Source organism: Drosophila mauritiana, chromosome 2R, assembly GCF_004382145.1.
Source record: "Drosophila mauritiana strain mau12 chromosome 2R, ASM438214v1, whole genome shotgun sequence".
Taxonomy (NCBI): domain Eukaryota; kingdom Metazoa; phylum Arthropoda; class Insecta; order Diptera; family Drosophilidae; genus Drosophila; species Drosophila mauritiana.
The window spans coordinates 17,443,207-17,463,400 of record NC_046668.1 but is presented as its reverse complement, the minus strand read 5'-3'; the positions used below and the strand labels follow the sequence as shown (position 1 = coordinate 17,463,400).

General features: G+C 40.1%; 1 protein-coding gene across 2 annotated transcripts in view; it reads right to left on the bottom strand.

The window, feature by feature from the left end:
- Window positions 1–267: 267 nt before the first annotated feature.
- LOC117136906 (5-hydroxytryptamine receptor 2A) overlaps window positions 268–20,194 on the bottom strand; it is a 55,136-nt gene continuing 35,209 nt past the window's right edge. For both annotated transcript variants that reach the window (XM_033298024.1, XM_033298023.1), the window contains exons 6-11: window positions 13,332–13,521; window positions 13,125–13,262; window positions 7,999–8,229; window positions 3,098–3,973; window positions 2,605–2,726; window positions 268–1,653 (exon numbers count right to left, since the gene is read on the bottom strand). In XM_033298024.1, coding sequence (XP_033153915.1) covers window positions 2,628–2,726; window positions 3,098–3,973; window positions 7,999–8,229; window positions 13,125–13,262; window positions 13,332–13,521 — 1,534 coding nt within the window. In that variant the 3' untranslated portion in view covers window positions 268–1,653; window positions 2,605–2,627. The remainder of the gene's footprint in view (window positions 1,654–2,604; window positions 2,727–3,097; window positions 3,974–7,998; window positions 8,230–13,124; window positions 13,263–13,331; window positions 13,522–20,194) is intronic.

Below are 20,194 nucleotides of genomic sequence, written 5' to 3'. Positions count from 1 at the left end.
GCAGCAAGTTTGGCGGTGAACTATCGATAACTAACGATAGGAATATGTTAGCAGAATGTTAATGATTGTATAAATTTGTGCTGGCAACACTCAAGAAAATGCGTTATTATTTAATTTTAAGTTTAAGTTAATTTTGTCCAAAATTTTTTATTTTAGAGAGGTTTTTACTTATCCAAACCCAATTCCCAAAAAATTCGCAGACTCAGAAAAGAAACTTCGCGCCTTTCTTCTTGCATGAAAGTTGAATTTTTATTTAAATTGCAGCCAATGAATTTTATAGTAATCTCGTTAGTTTAACTTATGCTGTTTGTTTAGCGAAATTCCCGGAAAATCGGCACGCATACCCAGCAATAATTCTTTAAAAAATGCGCGCCAATTTGTTTGAACCAAAAGTACAAAAAATTAAGTGACAATAAATAAAAGAAATCGCCTTTGGCAATTTTTAGCTAGAAAATTGTGTGGGTGTCCTTTCGAATTATTGCGAAGTATGCTGCCAGTGGGATTTGCCTTATTTCTATTGGTTTTAAAGATAGACAGATCTGCAAACACTTAGTCGCTAGTTAATGATGTCGGCTTAAAGTTTTCGTAAAGTTTTGATTTTGGTTTTCGAATAGTTCGCGTGGTAGTTTTATGTAGGTAAAACATCGTGATACCCGCCTAGTCTAAACTAACATATAAATACATATGTATGTATGTCATTATGCAGTGTTTGTTTCAACGCTTTTGTTTGTTTTAGCTAATTACGTTTTACCCATTTTTCCCGAAAGTAGTTTGCTCTTCAAATATTACATGTCATTCGAACTGTTTGCTTATATGATACGTCGTAATATGCCAGCTTATTCAAAGAAATCCTCGACACATAATTACCAATCTAACACATACGTAATAGTACAACAGTTTTAAATGTAATTTACCTAGTTGTGGCTTTTAACAATACGTTTAAATTTAATTTAAACTGGCTTCCCACCGGTTCGATATTTTATAGATCCTATATGCAATATTACAGTTTAGTACGATGCTCAACAAATGTTCTTAACTCTACGATGCAATATGCTTATTAAATGTCTCTAGCTGGGCTATACATAATCGAGTACTCGCTTCAGTTATAACGATTCCAATGCCTTGATTCCCATTTCCCACTTCCCACTTCCCTTTTTCCATGTTCTATTTTCCAATTAGCGATCCTAAGTCCAACGTCCCCTTTTCTGAAGCAGAGAAGAGAGATAGAGTCTAGCGGCTAACACGGTTATGAGTTATACAATTCACGTTAAGTTGGAAAACACATAAAAATTGGTAGTAGATTGCTCGTTATGTCAACTATGCGGTAGTGGTGGCTTATCTCTAGTTATTTTGATTAGATACTTTTGTATTTCCTTGGTGGCATCTCCTCACAATTCAACATTGTTTGCTTCTAAAAACAGTCTCCACTTGGCTCTATAAATTTAGCTATATCTAACACAATATATATTTGCATAGGTTAACATCAATTCAATCTGCTATTTACACACTTAACAACTATTGGTTATGCGACTGCTCCACCGCTCGACTCCTTGATTTCATCGTCTTTGGTATACAAGATGCGTTAATCCTCGTTATCCTGGTTATAGCCGAAGAGGTTAGATCAACATCCGCTGGTCGGTTTAGCAGAAGCGTCTGCAAGGATGTTACAATTGCAAGGATTCATTAGTGAAGTGTGAATTGAGGGGGGGCGGGTGTTCGGGTGCTGAAAACTTTGTGCATTCACAGAAAAGTTCATCGAAATGGCGGGGCGCCCAACTAAACAGGAAATTCTTCAAATTAATGTTACTTAATTTAACTTTCATGTTGCCTTTGCAAATGAAAACGAATGAATGGCAAAGATTTAACTGCTGCCACATCCAGATGGCTCTTCCTTCAGCAAACTCAAATGGTAACTATTCAAAACTTATGCGCGCCATTCCCGCCCTCATTTTGTAGATAAAAACCCATTTCCCGATTTAGATTTCGGTTTAGCTTGCCTTTCAAGCGGCAATGTTTCAACCGAGCTGTGTGGCATAATTCTAATGCATTGACCAACATGGCTGGTTGGCTGGTGGTTGGGTGGTTGGGTGACTGGGTGCAGATGACAGGTCCGATAAAGGTCTGATAAAACTTTGGCTCTGGGTTCAGAAAGTTCTCCCCTTGGTTTTTTAAGCTAAACAATGGTTTCGGCTCCTTTGCAAACTGCTGCACTTTCCACTCGACTCAAGCAATATCAATTTCGGGTCCTGGCTTCGAGCATTGAAAATTGAAACTTGCAGCTAGGGACAATAGCAGAAAAAGAATGCAATTGCGTGTGCGTTGAATCGATTCAAAATGTTTCCAATGGCTGTCGGCTAAATTGTCTAACTCAATAACCATAACTGCGGCACACAAGGACAAGGTGAACGGAAAACAATTTTCATGTTTTTCAAACAATATAAGTAAACAATTACTAGAATAACGAAAGTCTGCTAGATAAAGCCATATAAGTAAATTAACACAGAAATTTTTGTTAGTATGTATGGTACTGTGAGAAATGGGACATATATTTTTCTTTCAGTGCAGCCCCATCGCCGGGTATTGGCTTCCCCGAGGAGCACTCACCTTCGCCTCTTCGCATGCACTATCTAGAGCTTCCCGCTGCGGTAGTGGACTGGTCGGTGGCCGCCGAAGAGGATGCGCTTGAAGGCCTGTCGGAACTCCGGACTGAAGATGGTGTAGATAACCTGCAAGAGGGAATCATTTAATCAACAATGAACGCGAATGAAAGCTACACTCATAGCCATTTGATTTAACAACAATTTAAGTAACTAAAAAGAGTGCCGAAACTCTACTTTTAAGTTTGTTTCATAAATTGTTTGATTATTAGAAATCGTTTAAGATAATCGTCTATCTGCAGTTTGAAGATATATTATAAACTACGCTCTCAAATTTTTAAGAGTTCATTATTAAAATTCAAAGTAACTAATAGGTTACAAACTCTTTTCAAGAAATACAGACAACTTGTAAACTTTAAAAGTCTTAAAATTTCCTTATATATGCAAAGTTTTGCACTATTCCTGCAGTTACTTAGCCATTTATTTATTATTCCATTTACCGGATTGAGGGTGGAGTTGAAGTAGCCCAGCCAGAGGAAGAGCGAGGCCACGGAATCGCTGATCTGGCAGGCGGCACAGAGGGGCATGGTCAGGGCCATGACGAAGAAGGGCAGCCAGCAGACGACGAAGGCGCCGGTGATGATGGCCAGCGTCTTGGCCGCCTTCCGTTCCCTTTTGGCCTCCAGGGTCTCTTTCCGCTTGTTGACCTTCTGCATCGGATTGGCGATGCTGGAGAGTTGCTGCTGCTGCAGCTGCTGCGCCTGCTGATGCGGCTGCTGCTGCGGGGTCGCCGGCTGTCGGCTACGTGGCTCTGGGGTCGATGGGGATTCGTTGGCGGTGCCGCACAGCGGATGCGACTGGTTGCAGCTCGTCAACGTGCTGGTTTTGGCCGTCATCGGTCCAGCGGCGGCGGCGGCGGCGGCGATTCCAACTCCCTGCGATGTTGGCGTTTGTGGCGATAGCGCTGATATCGACGTAATTGTGGTGGCATTTGACGTACTGGCCCCACCTCCACCGCCGGATTTAACCGATTTCTGCAGCTGCTGCACTTGTTCGAGCTGCTGTTGCAGCTGCGGATCCTCCAGGACCTCCACCCCGTTGGCCTTGCATTGGTCCTCCGCCTCGTTGGCGCCTGCCGCTGTCGTTGCTGATGTTGCGGTTGTGGGCTGCGGGCCAACCTGCTCGTCCTGGTCCTCCAGCTCCTCGCGATCCTCCTGCTCCCCGAGTTCTGTTCGCTGACCATCGTCCTCTTGTCTGCCCGATGGGGTCATCCCATTGACAGCGGCTGAGGATTTGGCGGTGGACTTGCCCTGCTGCTTGGCCAGCGCAACCAGGTGCGATACCGTGGCTATCTGGTTGCCAGAAGTGCTGGGTGCCTGGAAACAGGATTGTTCAGTTTTTTAGATATAAGTTATTATTTCAGTTTGCTTTTACACATGACGGTAACATGGTATGTTTAAGAAAACTTAGATTAAGAATTCAAATTATAACTAATTACTTTTTAACATTCAATATAGAGATAGAGGTTATTGTAACTCTTCATTCCAGAAAGCCAATTGAGTCTGATATTATATATTATAGTTCATCCAATTCTGATCAGCGGATGGAAATTTTATGCGGCAAATTAGCATTTTAAATCAGTGCCCGCATTGCATTCATAAATATATTTACTGCTCATCAAATTTCATGGCGCTGGGGCCATAAATTTCGGTAAATGAATAAAATCAGAGTGTAAATATTTACTTTCGTTAAGCTCGTTGCCCATTTTTGGGGCAATGGGCCCCATTCCTCCACCCTTCACCCTCCTCCCCGCCTTTTTTTTTATCAGACCCCGGCCACTCGGAAAGGGCTGCTAGGCAATTTGCCGGATGTAACGTACATATTTGAGGAGCTGGTCCTGCTAACGGCTTGTCTAGCACTAAAATTCCCATAATCACCTGTAATTTGAGGTTGGCCGTAGGTGTGCGTCGGGCGGAAGTGGCCGCAAGGTGCTAAAATGAACTTTACGTGTGATAAATTGTCTACTTCGCAGCTGGCACCTTTTGCCGGCGATAGCGGTATTAACTAGAGATGTGAGTGGGGCATCAAACAGCGCGATAGTTTCGATTAAAAACGATTATCTTTCATCGGATACTAGGATTTACTATCATACTATATACTATGGATTTACATCAGTTGCTTTAATATCATTAAAACACTCCGAAAACAATTTAGATTTAAGCTTAATAACGATTTAGATTTAAGTCAACATTTCGAAAATGCTTTCGTGTTTGTATTTATACGTTTCGCAGAATATTTGAGCATGTATTTATCGTTTTAATTATGATATTCTTATCTATTTGCCATCACCATAGCTCTTGAAACTAAGCCAAGTTTATTAATGGCCTGACCAAATGAATTTTATGACTACGATGCTGCCCTAAATTTCGAAACATATTGTGTTGAGTGTGTAATTTGTGTGACCGGGAAGACATTCAAATTCAGAAAATAAAAACTGACGTTCTGCGAACACAATGGAGACATGACATAAATCGCTGGACACGAGCTTAGTTCATATCGCATTCAATGGCCATTTGCCAATTGTGACTGAACACAAAGCAACCACAGTGAATCCTAGAAACATATGTGTGCTCATTAGGGTGGACTTACAGTTTCTCAGAATGAAAATCTATCACTGGAATACTGGCAAAAGCGAAACCCTAAGAACTGATGTTGTTTAATTGGGTATTTTATTTAACAATTAAAACTTAGAAAAGTAACAGACAAATGACAGGGAAAGGTAATCCAGAAATATTTTTTGAAGGGTGTACAATAGGATGCTGTCAGCTTGTCCTTTTTGGTCCACTCTACTAACCGGCATTGTCAGGGGCATTGTAATTTTGTGCCCCAGCACAGGCAAAGCCATTCGATCTGCTCCTTGCTGCAGCATTTTTAATATGTTGCAAGGGGGCACAGCAAGGAAAATGAAAGCCACAGGAAATCAAAGTGAAGCCAAAGACAAATCGTGAACAAAGCATCCAATTGCCAAAGCAAAGAGCGAAGTTTAATTTACTGATACCGAAAAATGGGGAACAATGGGGATGAGGAGGGATCGAGGAAATGAGAATGGCTGGATATGCACATTGAAATACGGAGAATTTTGCAATTTTGCACCTGCACTGAAGGACATTCATTTCGCCTTAATTATAGACTGGCTTCAATAAATATGAAGCTGTGCCGCAATATATAAATGTTGCTTTTTTTCTCCCATTTCTGTACACTTTTTTGGTCATATTTAACCCACACACAACTATAATAAATTTATATATTTGCTTTGGGCCATGCGTGCAAAAGTGTGTTTGTTTATTTATTTGTCCGTCCACTTATTTGCCAAAGAGGAGGCAGCCCGAAAGAGAGGTGTGTGAAAGCCACTCCCGAGTAAATATTTAATCTCAGGTCCAGAATTGGGTGGTGGTGGGGCTATTGGGGCGATTGGGGAGCTGTGTTGGCCAAGCGAATGGAAACGAAAGCTGTTAGCCATAAGCCATCAACATATTTTGCTCAATTACTCAAGCGTATTGAGTGCCTTGTTAGGCGGCCCAGAATCAGAATGGGAATCGCAATCGAAATCCACGGGTCAAGGAGTCAAAGGCCCCAAAGTCAACCCCCCATATTTCTCCATCTCGAACTGTCCTTTGGCTCCTGTTGCTATTTTGTTTTTATACCCTTTATTAGGATTCAGTATATTTGTTTAGAAGTGTGTTTTTTTTTTTAATCAAATATTATACATTTTGGTTAAACGAATTTTAAGTTTCTGAAGCTGTCTGCACCACTTCATTGCACTGCATATCTAGCTAGTTTTGAATCATACTTTGAGAAACTTTGATTTCTGGTTCCGTCATATATCTTTGGACTCATTAATCGGTTAGAGTATTTCCCAAATCGATCTTCGCCATTGTTTATTTCATCTGATTTTCATTTGAATCCGGCTCTCTCGCTTCTTTTGCCCCGTCTCTGTCTCGCCTTTTGCATGCCAGGCGGAAGGAGGCGTATCCTTGTCACAGCTTATATTTGACTTTGCTATTACTTAACCGGCACGAACCTGGCGATTCCGGCTCTGCCCTCCGACCTCATGCCCTCGCTGACCCCTGACCCCTGGCCTTTGGCCAGTCGCCTTGACTTCGCCACCTCGTTTCGACCAGTGCAAAGGTATTGGCCCGGCTTGTAGCAATGCAAACAAAACGTTCAAGCAATTTATTTTGGCTCTGCTCTGCTCTTTTATGGCTTGCTTTCGCCCCTTCGCTTTAATGCGTGTTATTATTGAATGTGTGCGGCATCGCTTGGATTATTTTTTAGCCATAAAATCGCTGGCCGAAAATTGAAGTACATAAAATGCGGCTAAATACAAATTTGGGTTAGAGCCATCTACCCCTGTATTTGCTACGGGGGGATTTCCAAGTAAAAGCCTTGCCTGCATTTTATCGCTGACATTTTGTTCGAGTGGCGGATAATTTGCCCGGATTTTTGTGGCTTATTCTTGGGAGTTTGTTTCGTATTCCAGCACTAAGGATAACCGCTTAATTTACAATTATCAAATTGCCATCTTATTTCCCTATGTAAAATTGTAAAACATCTTACAATGTTTGGAGGTATATAATAACAAAGAATCTCCAGTCTTAGTAACATGTATAATCCATTGGTTCATCTAGAAATTTGTCGGTGGCGGACAAGGAAAAGGTTAATCGCCCCATGGCATCCGCTTGGATCATTATCGGGAAATGTTTCCCCAGGAATTCTCAAGTGCATATTGCTGCGATGGCAGCTGGGCTAATGAGACATTAGCCGAGTGAAAAAAATGGCTGGGAATGGCGGGCCAAGATGGGATGGCCCACTGGAAAAGGTAGCCAAGAGGAAAAATCATTTCAATCCCCCAAAGGTAAAAGAGCGACAGCGGGCCAAAGGACACATTCTAGTTGGAGTCGCATAATAAAGCGAGAAATGAGCTGAACTCGGCTGGGTTTATTTTTGGTCAGCCCATCTGCCGGAGTATCTGTATCTGACTCTGTAGCTGTATCTGTATCTGTGTGCCTTTCATTAAAGTGTGCGTGTGCATTTCGGGCACAGGAAGCAAAACCCCAGATCGTTGGGCACATGTCAGGCGTTATGAAATTGGCTTTAAACCCAAAAATGCGCATTGTTTCTTTGGTTCACTTGGAGAAAATATGGTATAAAAGCAGAATTTTTTAGATTTTTGTTGTAAGTTTTAAGAGTTCTGTAAGTTTTGACTTTGATTAGACTATGTAAAGCTTATGAAATATTTGTATTATAAGCGCAAGCACGTATAATCTATTTATAATTATGGAAAAAAATTAATTCCAGTTAAGAATAACTTTAGTTTTTAGTGTTTGTATTGCTCACATACCTCAACGCCTGCCCGACTTTTGCTGTCCACATTCGAGCTGCTGAACTCGGTGTCCTCGACGGTGTTGACCGTGTTCGTTGAGTTGCCATCGACGAGGCCCAGAGCCCTGCCCCCGGATGCGGGTCCTGAGACGCCCCCGGCACTTCCGGTTTTGGATTTGGCCGTGGAGAATCTGCCGAGGCGTAGACGCAGTCGATTAAGTTTCGTATCTGTTGCCGCACCTCCGTCCGGCTGAAAGCGATAGAGATGGATACATAGTTGGTAAGAGAGGGAGAGAGGGAAAAAGGGGGCGATAGAGTGCTCTAGTTGCGTCTGCATTGATTTTTTGCGCTTTGACCCCGTGTGCATGGCTTCAAATTAAATTCATACTTCTTCGCACAGCATTAAAATGAATAACAAAAGAGCGGTAGCAAATTTACATTTTCGGCTTTTTCTGCCTTACGCTTCAATAAACCGCAATTTGTACGCATATCCAAAAAAGTTTTAGGCTGAACCGAAAGATCCGATCTGATCCCCACTTTTTTTGCCGCCTTTTTTTCTTCTGTTACCATATGCATATGTAAGTGGGTTGCGTCCCGTAAATAAATTGTGTGTATTTGTTACAGCCACCCCAAAAAACATCTCCCAAATGGACCACTTCGCCTGACCGCCCGGCATCTCAAAATAAATTTCACGTTTGACTGCTCCCAGCGCTTGACCTCTTTGATTTTTTCCCAGCCGCGTATCCTTTCTTTTTTTTTTTGACTTGGTAGGGTATTCAGCTTGCAGGGACAATGAACTTCGACGATTTTTTCTTATAAAAATATTCAAAAAGTTCTATTTTTGGTTTAATGCTAATTGGGTTGGCTCAAGCTAAAAGTCTTGAAAAAAAATATTGAGTTTCTTTAAATTATCCTTAAGCATGAAATTTGTCATATTTATTAAACAATTATATCAAATGTTATACAGCTGAAGTGTCTGATGTTAATATGGGTTAGCATTCTAAAATAAAACATAAATTACTATACTTTCGGGAGGCTAAGCATTTTAAAGGGTATAAATACTTCGGCTTTCTAATTTTCTAAATATATCCCCTTTGTGTGGGTATTTTTGTCGCCTCAATCCCACCAAATTAAAGTAATTGAGTAGTCCAACCCTTTGCCATCGGCCTCGTCATCTTTGTCGCCTTAGCCTCCGATTGTTGACCCTTTTGGCAAGTCGATATTGCTTTAAATAAATAAAATTATGCTGATTTTGCCTTCGTGTGCGGGAATTTCAGCGTTGGGGGAAAAGGCAAAGGGTTCCGACTGGATGGCGATCCAAAAGTGGTGTGAATATTTGCGCAAATAGTATTAAATGGGTTTACAGCATGACCCATGTGTGTGTGACCTTCATTTTGTGGGCCAGAAACTATGGCCAAATTGAGGAAGAAAATCTTAGTCAAGTGCCTTGTGGGTTGCCAAAGTAGAAGTAAAAGTTCTACGGTCAGATAGCTTATTAAATATTGAAGAGTTTAAGCTTAATTAGGCACGAGCAGAAAGGGCGGCAAATGAGATGGCCCAGTGGGAGTTCGCTGTCTGTTCGAAATTAATAAATAACAGGCTTCAAGTTAAGGCCAGTATTAAATTTCATTTGCTGACTGGAGGAAAAGTTTCATTGAATTTTCACCTAGATAAATTTGAAGTGCAAGAGCAAAGCCATTAATTTCATGGCAAAACAAAAAAACAAATGCGGAGCAAGTCTCCTTTGGGGAAAACTAAAGTATCTACGCTCCTGTCTGTTACTTAAATACCAAAATAGCAAAGCAAACATGGCCAACACACACACACTCGCACACATGCACGTGATAAGAGCGATAAGAGCTCTCTTTTCAGCAGTTTGGCAATAACGATAAGGATGCGGATAGAAAACCTCGGCTCAATGTGAATTTTATGCAGATGTGCTGTCAGCCAACTGTTTTTCTGTGTATTTAAGCGTTTGCATAAACGATACACTCATTCTCTAGTCCCGGAGTCCTCGGTCCTTAGCCATTTCTGGCACTTTAGCTAATTTATGTAAATTGTTTTCTTATTTAATTGTTTTTCTTGCCGGGACACATGTTCGGCCTGCGAAAGAAAAGCGTACGTATGTGCGTGTATTCAATAATGTGTTTCCATGCGATTTATGTTGGTCCTGAGTGTGACAAGAATGCTCTGGTATTAACTACACTGGGCAACAAAATTTATGGCTCCGACGGGCCAAGGGTCCCGCTGCGTAGGCATCTAGGCAAAAATTAAAATAAATCCGCAATAAATAACAGCAAAATCAAATGCAAGCTCAGCCTCAACTGACGCACAATGGAGACTGCATTTTTTTCCTACAAATAATTAAAATTGTTTTCCAGATTTGCCTTAGAATGGAACGATTAAAGCATTTGCATTTATAGTTTTGTAAGAGTTTAATAATTAATAATTACATTATTGTTATTTTAATCAATGAGGCAATTGAAAGTGATTATTTTATATTATATATATTGATTAAATAACAAAAGATTTTTGTGCATTTTTGTTAAGTACTGCAAATTATTTCTAAATATAATTTTTCTGGAATTTTTGCTGTTTATTTTTCTTATTGATTTTCTCAAGTATTCTCCTCTTTTGAACGCAGACACAAACACGTTGTCGTGTGTCACAGATGGCGAGTTAGCCAAATATGCTTTTCACTCATAAGAATTCAAGGCCTCGACTCTTCTGTCACATGTTTGGCTATGAAAATAGTGTCAATATCTGGAGCAATCAATTCGAGATGTTCTTGCAAATGTGATTGTAATGATGGTATATTGCCCTGGGGCATTTGGTTCACTTCGCTTTGCTGGATTATAAATAGCATTTGCCGGTCGCTGGTCCGAACATAATGCCAATAGCTAAATTAAGGATAATACCTGTTTGGCTTAATTGCTGTTTGGCCATCAGTTAATTGGAAAATCAATGTGCGTGTGACCGGCATGAAAATTACATTTTAATTAAAAATACAAACATCGTGTTTCGGCGAAAAATTAGTTTTGTCCAATGATAGTTACATATACATATGTGAATTCGATTAGGCAGCTTTGTGCCATCGAATTATTTAACAATTTGCCAATAAACATACCGAATGCAAAGGCAATTAGCTTGACATTTATACAGGCCAATGCCCTTTTTAGCCACAAAACTGGTAGACAAAATGAACGCAGCGCTTTTTGGTATACCCTTGTCAACGTGGAGAAAAGCAATTTGCGATTTGAAAGCATTTAGTTATTAAAGAACGGACAAATAAAACCAATAAACAACAAGTCGCAGGTCTAATGCCCCTTCCTGCGCCTCCAAACTTCCGAGAGTGCCGGGAAATCTTTTCAATTCGATCGCATGGTCAACAGAACGGGTGTAAGGGATATATCAGATGTGTGTGTGTGTGCCGGGTAAATATATTCTAAAATCAACAAGCTGCTCTGTGGGAACCGAACCCGAACCCGGACCAACTAGTGAGTGGCACTAAATGGATGTGGGTGTGTGTCCACGGTGCTGTGTGTACTGTGGGTGTGCGGGTAAGTGTGTTGACATGTAACTAAAGCACGCATGTGAGGCCAGCTAGATTGGGCCGGACATCATCGGAGGACATGGGAGCAGGCATACATAGCTGGCTGAGCAGGACATCGGGGGCAGGACGTCGGGCAGGACATGTGTACGGATGGCAAATAGTGGACAACTTGCCTTGTTTGCGCATTGAATTTGTGATTCCAATGACTTTTCGCTCTAGTCAGTGTGATATGCACACACGTGGCTTCGTACAGGTGCGGTCAAAATAATAGTGCGAAACGTGCCTGCTTATTTCACCTAATCAGCGTTTTACATACATACAATTGTAATCATCAAAATCATCTGTAAGTTAGGTTCTCAGAGTTATACTCGTAGGCTCGCTCAGTTCCATTGATTAAGTTAGATACTAGCTACTATTTCTGTGACCGCAGCTGTATGTAAAAGCGCATGTGTTTGTAAGTGGTTGCAAACGTTTTTACGTCAAATGGTCATTTTCAATTTAGTAAGCACTAAGCTTAAGTTAAGTAGCAGCTTGCCAGCAGGTCAAGATTGAAGAAAAAATAAATAAAATGTCCTGGCGAAAAAGTCAGTTAGAGGACAACAAAGTGAAGACCAAACTCTAGATACACTATCGTGCGTTAAAAGTTAAGCAAAGTCAAGCGAAAGATTCTTTGCAACGAAAATTAGTTTTTAATTTCGTTGATAAACAACTCGGAACTTGTTGAAAATTCTTTCTTCTCGAAGCGAAAACAAAATTACAATTTGGCCAGGCTGGACTCGGGCACATCCTGTGCGTATTAGTTTGACCAGCTGGCGCATTAGGGTAGAAAGTTCTGGCCAAACCACTCACACACACACACAATCGAACACACTCGCCAGTCAGGACAAGATGCCACTTATCGCTCAACTTTCGGCCAAGAAGGCTTTAATGTCCACGTGGCGTATGCTTAACCTAAGCTCTGCCTGCCCCTGATTTCTTAGCTTTTCCTATCCACTGAGCATAGAAAAAAAAACCTTTGCAATGCATATTTCATCACTCGGGATGATACTGCCTAATTACAGCCCCCATTTCCTTGGGGTTTCGCGCAGTATGCTATGCATATTTAAATTGGACAGCATAATTTCATAGGGTCATGCCCCAAGACATGTGCACAGAAATTTCGGAATGCTGCCTGCGGTTTGGCCTTTGACTGACCCGTGTGGGTTGGTCGAAATTGTGGCCTAAATGGGCGCGGTTTGCTTCCATCGAGAGGATAATTGCAATGGCTGTGGCATTGATATAATATAGGGTGTTCATTATAGGATCAACGCTACAAATAGGTCAATAAAAACGTTTTCAGTATAGTAGGAAATGCATTATTACATAATCGACTGAGACCTTAAATAACTTTAGACTGCAGCTTAATCATGTATTTAAGTAGATTTGGATTTACAATTTAGTTTCTCCTAATGATGTATTACCCTTAAATTTGTAACTCAACTAAGGACAACCAGTAATCGATCAAAGCAAAGGCGCATTATGTATGCCATTAGGGCCGGTCAATTAAGGCAGTCAATCGATGACGCTTATTGCATATGAAGTCTGCACTTTACCTGATTATTATTGACCGCCGCATCGACGGGTCGCGGTCGCCGACGATGGATGCGTTTGCGGGCCGTTTGATAGATTTTCCAGTACAACGCCAGGATGACCAGCAGTGGCACGTAAAATGTGCAACAGGTGGCAAATACCTGGAAAAAGCAACGGCCATGTGATTAATTAATAAGCGCGTACATGGTCGAGATCCTTGGTGTGCACACCTGATAGGAAACATCCTGCGAGACCATGCACTTTTGCTGCTCGATGCGCTGCAGATAGTCTGGATCCTTCCAACCGAACTGTGGCGCCAAGGACACAATCACCGCCGCCGTCCAAACGCAAAAGATCATCATGAAGACACGATTGCTGGTCCGCGAGTGGATGTAATCTATATTGGTGACCGCCCAGTAACTGCAAAAAAATTAAAAATATATACATTTTATAAAGTGCTATGCCTAGGATACAATAACATATATAAATCATATAGTAGCACCCATTTCCAATTTATTTACAATTGCGGCCACTTTAACATGGTCGCTCAGCTACTCCATTATCCGAGACCACAGAAATTTGAATAAAATGCTGCATAAATCTAGGCGCTGCCAACAGATACAGACACACACACACAAGCGCACACTTATACATACACATATGGCTGGGCGACAAAGTAAAGAAACGTGTTCGATATTCAGTTTCCGTCTAACAGTTTTCCGTAGCGCTTTGTAACAACCTTTTTTGTTGGTTTTTCTATTTGCCGACCGGGCCAAAACATGTTTTATGTATGTCTGCGTCAAAGTGTTGGTGTATGTGTGTGTGTGCCTATGTGGGAGGCATTTTAAAAATTTCCATTTTTCGTAGCTTTGGAAAAGTGAGGTTAGTCTACTCATTGATGATGTGGATAAAAACTTTTTAAGCCGAATGGCTTACTTAACACACACTTAATGAAGCCAAAAATTCAGCTCACATTCTCTTATGTTTGGTTTTACTTTTGGCCCAGTTAGTTCCGACTTCATTGGCTTAAATTGAGTTAGTAATGGCTATTTTCGTTTATTCCTGCTTGCCCGAAGTGAGGGCATTCCCCATTCGTTGGCATCCACCTACACATGTTTGTCTGTAAGCTATTTTCCCATTTGGTTTGGCCCGAACAACATTCCTAAACGAGTTTTTAAAACGTTACGTGGTCGGCTACAAACTCGAACAAATACAAAACGGCATCGTAAGTTCGTTCCACTATTCTGGTAGCGTTGTGTATAATGCGCCACTGCCACTGATGATGCTGCCATTAAAGTGCTAATAGCCATGGGGAAAGCGGCGATGTAAGTGTATTTAAACAGGAATCGTTATAGCAAATATCGGTTTAGGTGCCCCACACCTTATTTATATAAATATTAACATTCAAGTCCAACACTCTTTTAAGTAACCTGCTTATTCTTTAAAAGTAAAAGCTTCCACTAAATCTCTTATACTTAAAGCCAGCTCACTTCTATATGATTAAGTGGAATCCCTTAAAGAGCTAACATTCCATAAAAAACGGTGTTTTCCAGACTTTTAGCCCGAGGCTAAAAATACGCTTCTTCTCATCTGAGTTGCGGCTTGAAGGAATTGACGCCAGGAAACCGCATATTTCAGAATTTCTCAAATGCTAACAAGTAATGGCTGGAGTTTGCTTCATTTTCAGATACCGCGGCTCGACCGCAGAGCTTTAGATGGCAGCCAAAAACAATCTTAGCATCGGCAGGAGCTCCGGCCAACACATGTTTATGTATTAATTAAATGCAATTTGCATAAACAAATATTATACGAGTATTGCCAGCCCGAGAAGGCTGAGAAAGTCTCTTTGCTATAGTGTGTGTGTGCTCGTGTAAGTTGAAATCAACAGTTAAATGAGTTGACTAAGCACTCGAAATGAGCCATAGATGGGATCTATGTGTATGTATATGTGGCCAGGGTAAACCGATGTGAAGTGCCCTTTTGGCCATAGAGCATAATTTAATTTGTCTACAATTGAGCACTTAAATGACAGCTTTATAAATATTTGTAAATGCCGCTGCGTGAAAGCAATTAAGTGTCACTTAATTGTGGGAATTCAGCAAACTAAATCTCCATTAAAGTGTATTTTTCATTAAGTTTTAATAACAGTCGATCACCATTGGCCGCTGACTCCTCGCGCATCACGCATACGCCATGTGTGCTGTGCAAATAATAAATAATAATGAATGATGATGGCTGCTCTTGGTCGATGACTTATGTCTGCACTGGATCTGACTTTCTCGTTGGGCTTCCGAATACATATTCCGATATATATTCCGGCTTGTCCTCTGTCTAGGACAACTTCGTTGGCCAACAGCCGGTCTACATCAGTCTGCCCATCCCAAATTCATTAGCATAATATAATCGACTTCAAGTCGGCAATTTTGATTGACTGCTTAAAATTAATGGAATTTTGTGATTTCGATGTCAGTGCGGCGCGTGAGTATATATGTATTTGTATGTACTTGTATTTGTTTCCTCTTTTTTTATATTTTGCCAAAAAGAGGCTTTTTGAAAAGATTGTGCTGTGCCGTGCATAGGCAATGAAAAATCTATGCAAATTAATAGCGAAACCTAATAAAGTGTCTGTCATGCTCTTTTTGAAAGTATTGCCGTTCCGCAATTTGCGTAACTCATACGAGGAGTGGATAATAATTTGTTATAGAATGAAATATGCCCGTCGGCTATGTCTGCCGATAAGATTCAATTGAATTGAAGTCAATCAATTTGGGCGAGAGTATCTGGCGACGTTCGTCACCAAGCTAAGTTGAGTGATGAATTATAACAATTTATTTGTGAGCCAAACAATTTAAATGCGATTTTTCCATTATACCCTGTCTATGCTTAAGTGTGTGTGAATGATTTCTTTTCATTTTTTTGGGCGGAGTATGTGATAAATGTGCGGCACTCGAGTGTAACACTTTTTTAATGCATTTAAAAATTGCGCGCCTAGCACACAAGAAAGTCATTACTCTTGTAGCTGCCTAAGGCGAGAAAATTGAAAAGAAAATAATGGTGTGTAGGAGGACCTCTTAGGCAAAGGATGTACGAATTTTTTAATATTTTCCAAATCATTTTAGCTCATAAGCTCAATCATTAATTTTGTCAACGTGTTGCTAGCATATTTATAAAAGGTTGAACTTATAGGCACATATTCAACACGAAATATTAATAAACTTCAGAAAGGCATTAAATCAAGAATATCATTCCATTAAAAATTCGCAATGGAGTGAGTTGAAATTTATTTGCCAACAGGCCACAAACTCATTAATACAAATCTATTTAGAACAAAAGACAGCGAATGAAACTGGCTTTATAAGCCGTCCATAATTAATGGAAATTTTATATATATTGTCAAGTGGTGACAGTCAATATTTACCTTCGCATTGGATCGTTTCATGGTTCTTTTTTTTTGCAATTCCCATTTCAATGCATATTTGATGCCTGTCGCCTGCTGTTTACGTTTTATGCTTTATGACTTTATTTTTTATTTTATTTTTTATTATACATAGGTAGATGGGAATTTTTCCCCCCTTTATACTGCTGATATCTCTCCCCTCGGCTAATCGATTGCATTACATTCGAAATCAGCTCAGCGTGGAGTATGGAATAAAAAAAAACCAGCTGAGGAAAACAAAAGCATAAACAAAAAGTGGATTTTATTCACCTGCGGCTGCCCCTTTTTGGTCGTCGACTTTTTGTGTTGTGAACAACAGGAAAATAGCTGGGTTGATGGGTTCACATGTGCCGGTAATAGTTTTGTTTTGTTCTAAGCCCTGCGGCATCTGTGGCATGATTAAATTTTTGTAAAACTACTTGTTCCCTCTTGCATTTAACAATGGCTGGGCTAAAACAATGCATGGGGATCCCATTTTCACCTCCGAATATTTGTTCTTCACTAGGCAGCTGTATCGCAGTTAAAGTAATAAGCGAAGTTTAGAATATAACTATTGAAATCCGATATCTGATGTATATATTATTAAAATAAAAAATATATATTTAAATACGCCTCATTATTAGAAGAATAATTTATATCTACATTTTTATTTACACATGAAAAAATATGTAATTGATAATGGTTATGCAGTCGTATCATGTGGAAACTTTGATTAAACATAAAGGTGTGAAAAAAGCAAAGTAAATTTCATTTAATCATGCTTTTTTTTGTTCAATAGCCAACGACATTAATGACTTTTTATTTACTAACAAATTAAGATTCAATGAACCGGAAACTGAATGATGTTGAGGTAAAATATGTTATTTAATATAATTTTATTAGCTGCCGACTATTTTTACTTGTCACATTTCTGCCACTTTTATTCTGCATTCTGTCCAGCTACTTTGTTTTTCCATAAGGATTACGGCCACTGGGCCTCGTTTTGATGGAAATTTTCCCGGGTTACCAGTTTTCAATGCGTCCGTGGTGCTGACAAGCGGCTGGTCCACAGCGAAATTCAATTTAAAACGTGCTTACGTGGCCAAGTTCCAAGGAAAATGGCCAGCCGTCTTACCGCATTCCGCTACTCAAGTGCTCTTTTTTTTTTTGGTCAACAGAGTTTAATATTGCAGGGCAAAGGCTGAAATTCTTATTGAAATATATAACTTTGTACGGTTTTATATCTCTTTTCGTTTCCGGCTTTTCCTCGACTCGGTTAATTTCCCATTTTGTGCGGATAGAACAACGGCAAGTTTTGGTTTATTCTTTTAATAAACGCAACAGGAATTATCCATAAAACATTGTGCTGGGCCACGCTAAAAGTTTTCTAGTTGCCGCACAGCTGGTGCAGGATGCGTATTTTCTTGATTACAGGACCCTTTCTTCGACCAAGTATGTGGACAATTGTGGGCGAAAAAGTGTAACAAACTTTTAAAATAATAAATTAAATTAAATGTGTTTACTGTATATACTATCCATGAATCTAATCTATGCCTGAAAGCTAATTTGTTTAAAATATATAAGAATTTCTTCATTTAAAGACAAGTCCTATAAACATCTGATATTTTTAATCCATATGCATAAATGCCATAAAAGCTAAAATGCTTCATATTAAATTTTTTTTGTAGAACTCTCAGCCCTATTTTTCTGTCCTCTGCTGTGCCATCAGCGTGTGTGTGTGTGAGAGTTGCGTGCGTAACCTATGCGTGCCCCAAAGGGAGGGCAGCAATTGTAATTTACGACTGGCACACACACGCGCTGACAAAAGGCGATGGGCACATGAAAAACTTATGTAAATTACAAGAAGAAAACAAAGGACAGGCAAAGTCTGCTGGCTGCTCCCCAAATACGAATCCTTGGGCTCCTTGCGCTTGTGGGGTGCATCCAAGTGTGCTGATTACTGTCTGGCTGCCCTGCTGCGCTTCCTGCGAGTCCTTATGCGTGCCTGAATATCCTTGCATTCGGCTCGTTTTTAATTCGGCGTGTACGTCTGTTGCTCGTATTTGCATTCGCATTGCATTGAGTGCATGCATCCGCCTAAGAGCTCAATATGAAATACCCAAGGAACCAGTGCACCATTTCAGGAAGGACTTCCTGCTGAAACCAGCATATTTCAACTGAAATTAATGAAATACCACGAGGATCTACTGGCTGAATAACTTTTAATTACAAAGTTATAAGGAGGAAAAGATGTCTAGTTCAAACCTATATTGGGACTAACATGGTTTAAAACTATTTATTAAATGTTTATATATATTAATCAAAACTAAATTTTAGTGGTCCAAATTGTGAAAATTTTGACTGAAACGAATTTAAATATTTTCAGCTGAATTAAGCCAATAGCCAAACAGCCTTTAAACTGCTCTTTAGTTGGTCGAAAGCGTGATTATTTTAAATATGTTACCTTATTCGGCATTTATTATTCCGGGTCAACGGCTTAGTCGATTAAGTTGAATTAAGGCCATTACAGGTTTTTGCATATTCCAACGATTTGCATAATTTTGTGGGCAATTCGGTTGCGGGACTCAGATTCAGGTTGACGACTTCGCGGTGCGGACACTTAATTATATTTAATATATAAGCCTAATTGTCGACGTTACTCGACGTTGCATAATTGTGCAGCAATTTGCGTGTTGCATGCCGAACGCTGTGGTTGCAACAAAAGAAGCCGTGACCTCCATGGTAAGGGAGAAAATGTAATCCCTAATTAGAAAACGATTTCCCGGGGCTCAAACCGAAGACAAAAGTCTTGACAAAGTGGATTTCCATGTTTCCTTTGGGGATCAGCGGGTGGCATTCAATGCGGAATTTCGTGTTCAAGGGGCAACAATGAATTAACCAGTTGGTTGACTGCCTTGCTGGCTTCTTGGCCCGTTCACTTGGCCATTTGCCTTCGAGTTTCGACGCTTTGACTACGGTTCCGGCTTAGTCCTTGTGGTTTCGGTAAAACTTTTCCCCACGAAAAGCCGGGCAAGTTTGGTGCGGCAGGAGATCCAAAAAACCGACCATTAATCACATGGCCAGAACGGCAAACTGGGCTAAACTCAAAAATAAATACAAACGCTAACGCAAACGCTTGCTTATGGCTTAATAAAAACCACAGAGTTTTCGATGCAACTAGCAAAAGGTAAAACGAAAAGACTTACTGTTAGTTCTCTAATGCATTTACTTTTCGGTTGGCCTTTTAATTTATCTGGAAAATTTTAATTTATCTTCGGTCACGCCTTGGAATCTCTTCTATTCCTTACTTCTACCTTCTACCTTTTGCCTTTAATTTTCATTTTCCTTTATTTGATTTGATTTATTTGAAATTCAATTTACTCTCTGCACTGATTAATCATCCCAGAGCAGCCATTATTTTGATTTATGCGCCGAAACAAACAAAAACGGGGAGGCGAAAGAACTTGGCCAAATTGAAATTACGCACTTTTGGGGTTAGCCGCACAGTGACAGTTATAGAATTGTAATTCATCTTGACTGCGGTTTGTCGGAATCTGCTCCATTCCCTATATACATATATATATATATATATTTATATATATATGTATGTAGCATATCCCCTTCCGTTTTTTGGTTTCGTGGCCTGCCAGTTTAAATGGATATATTCATAAAATTTCT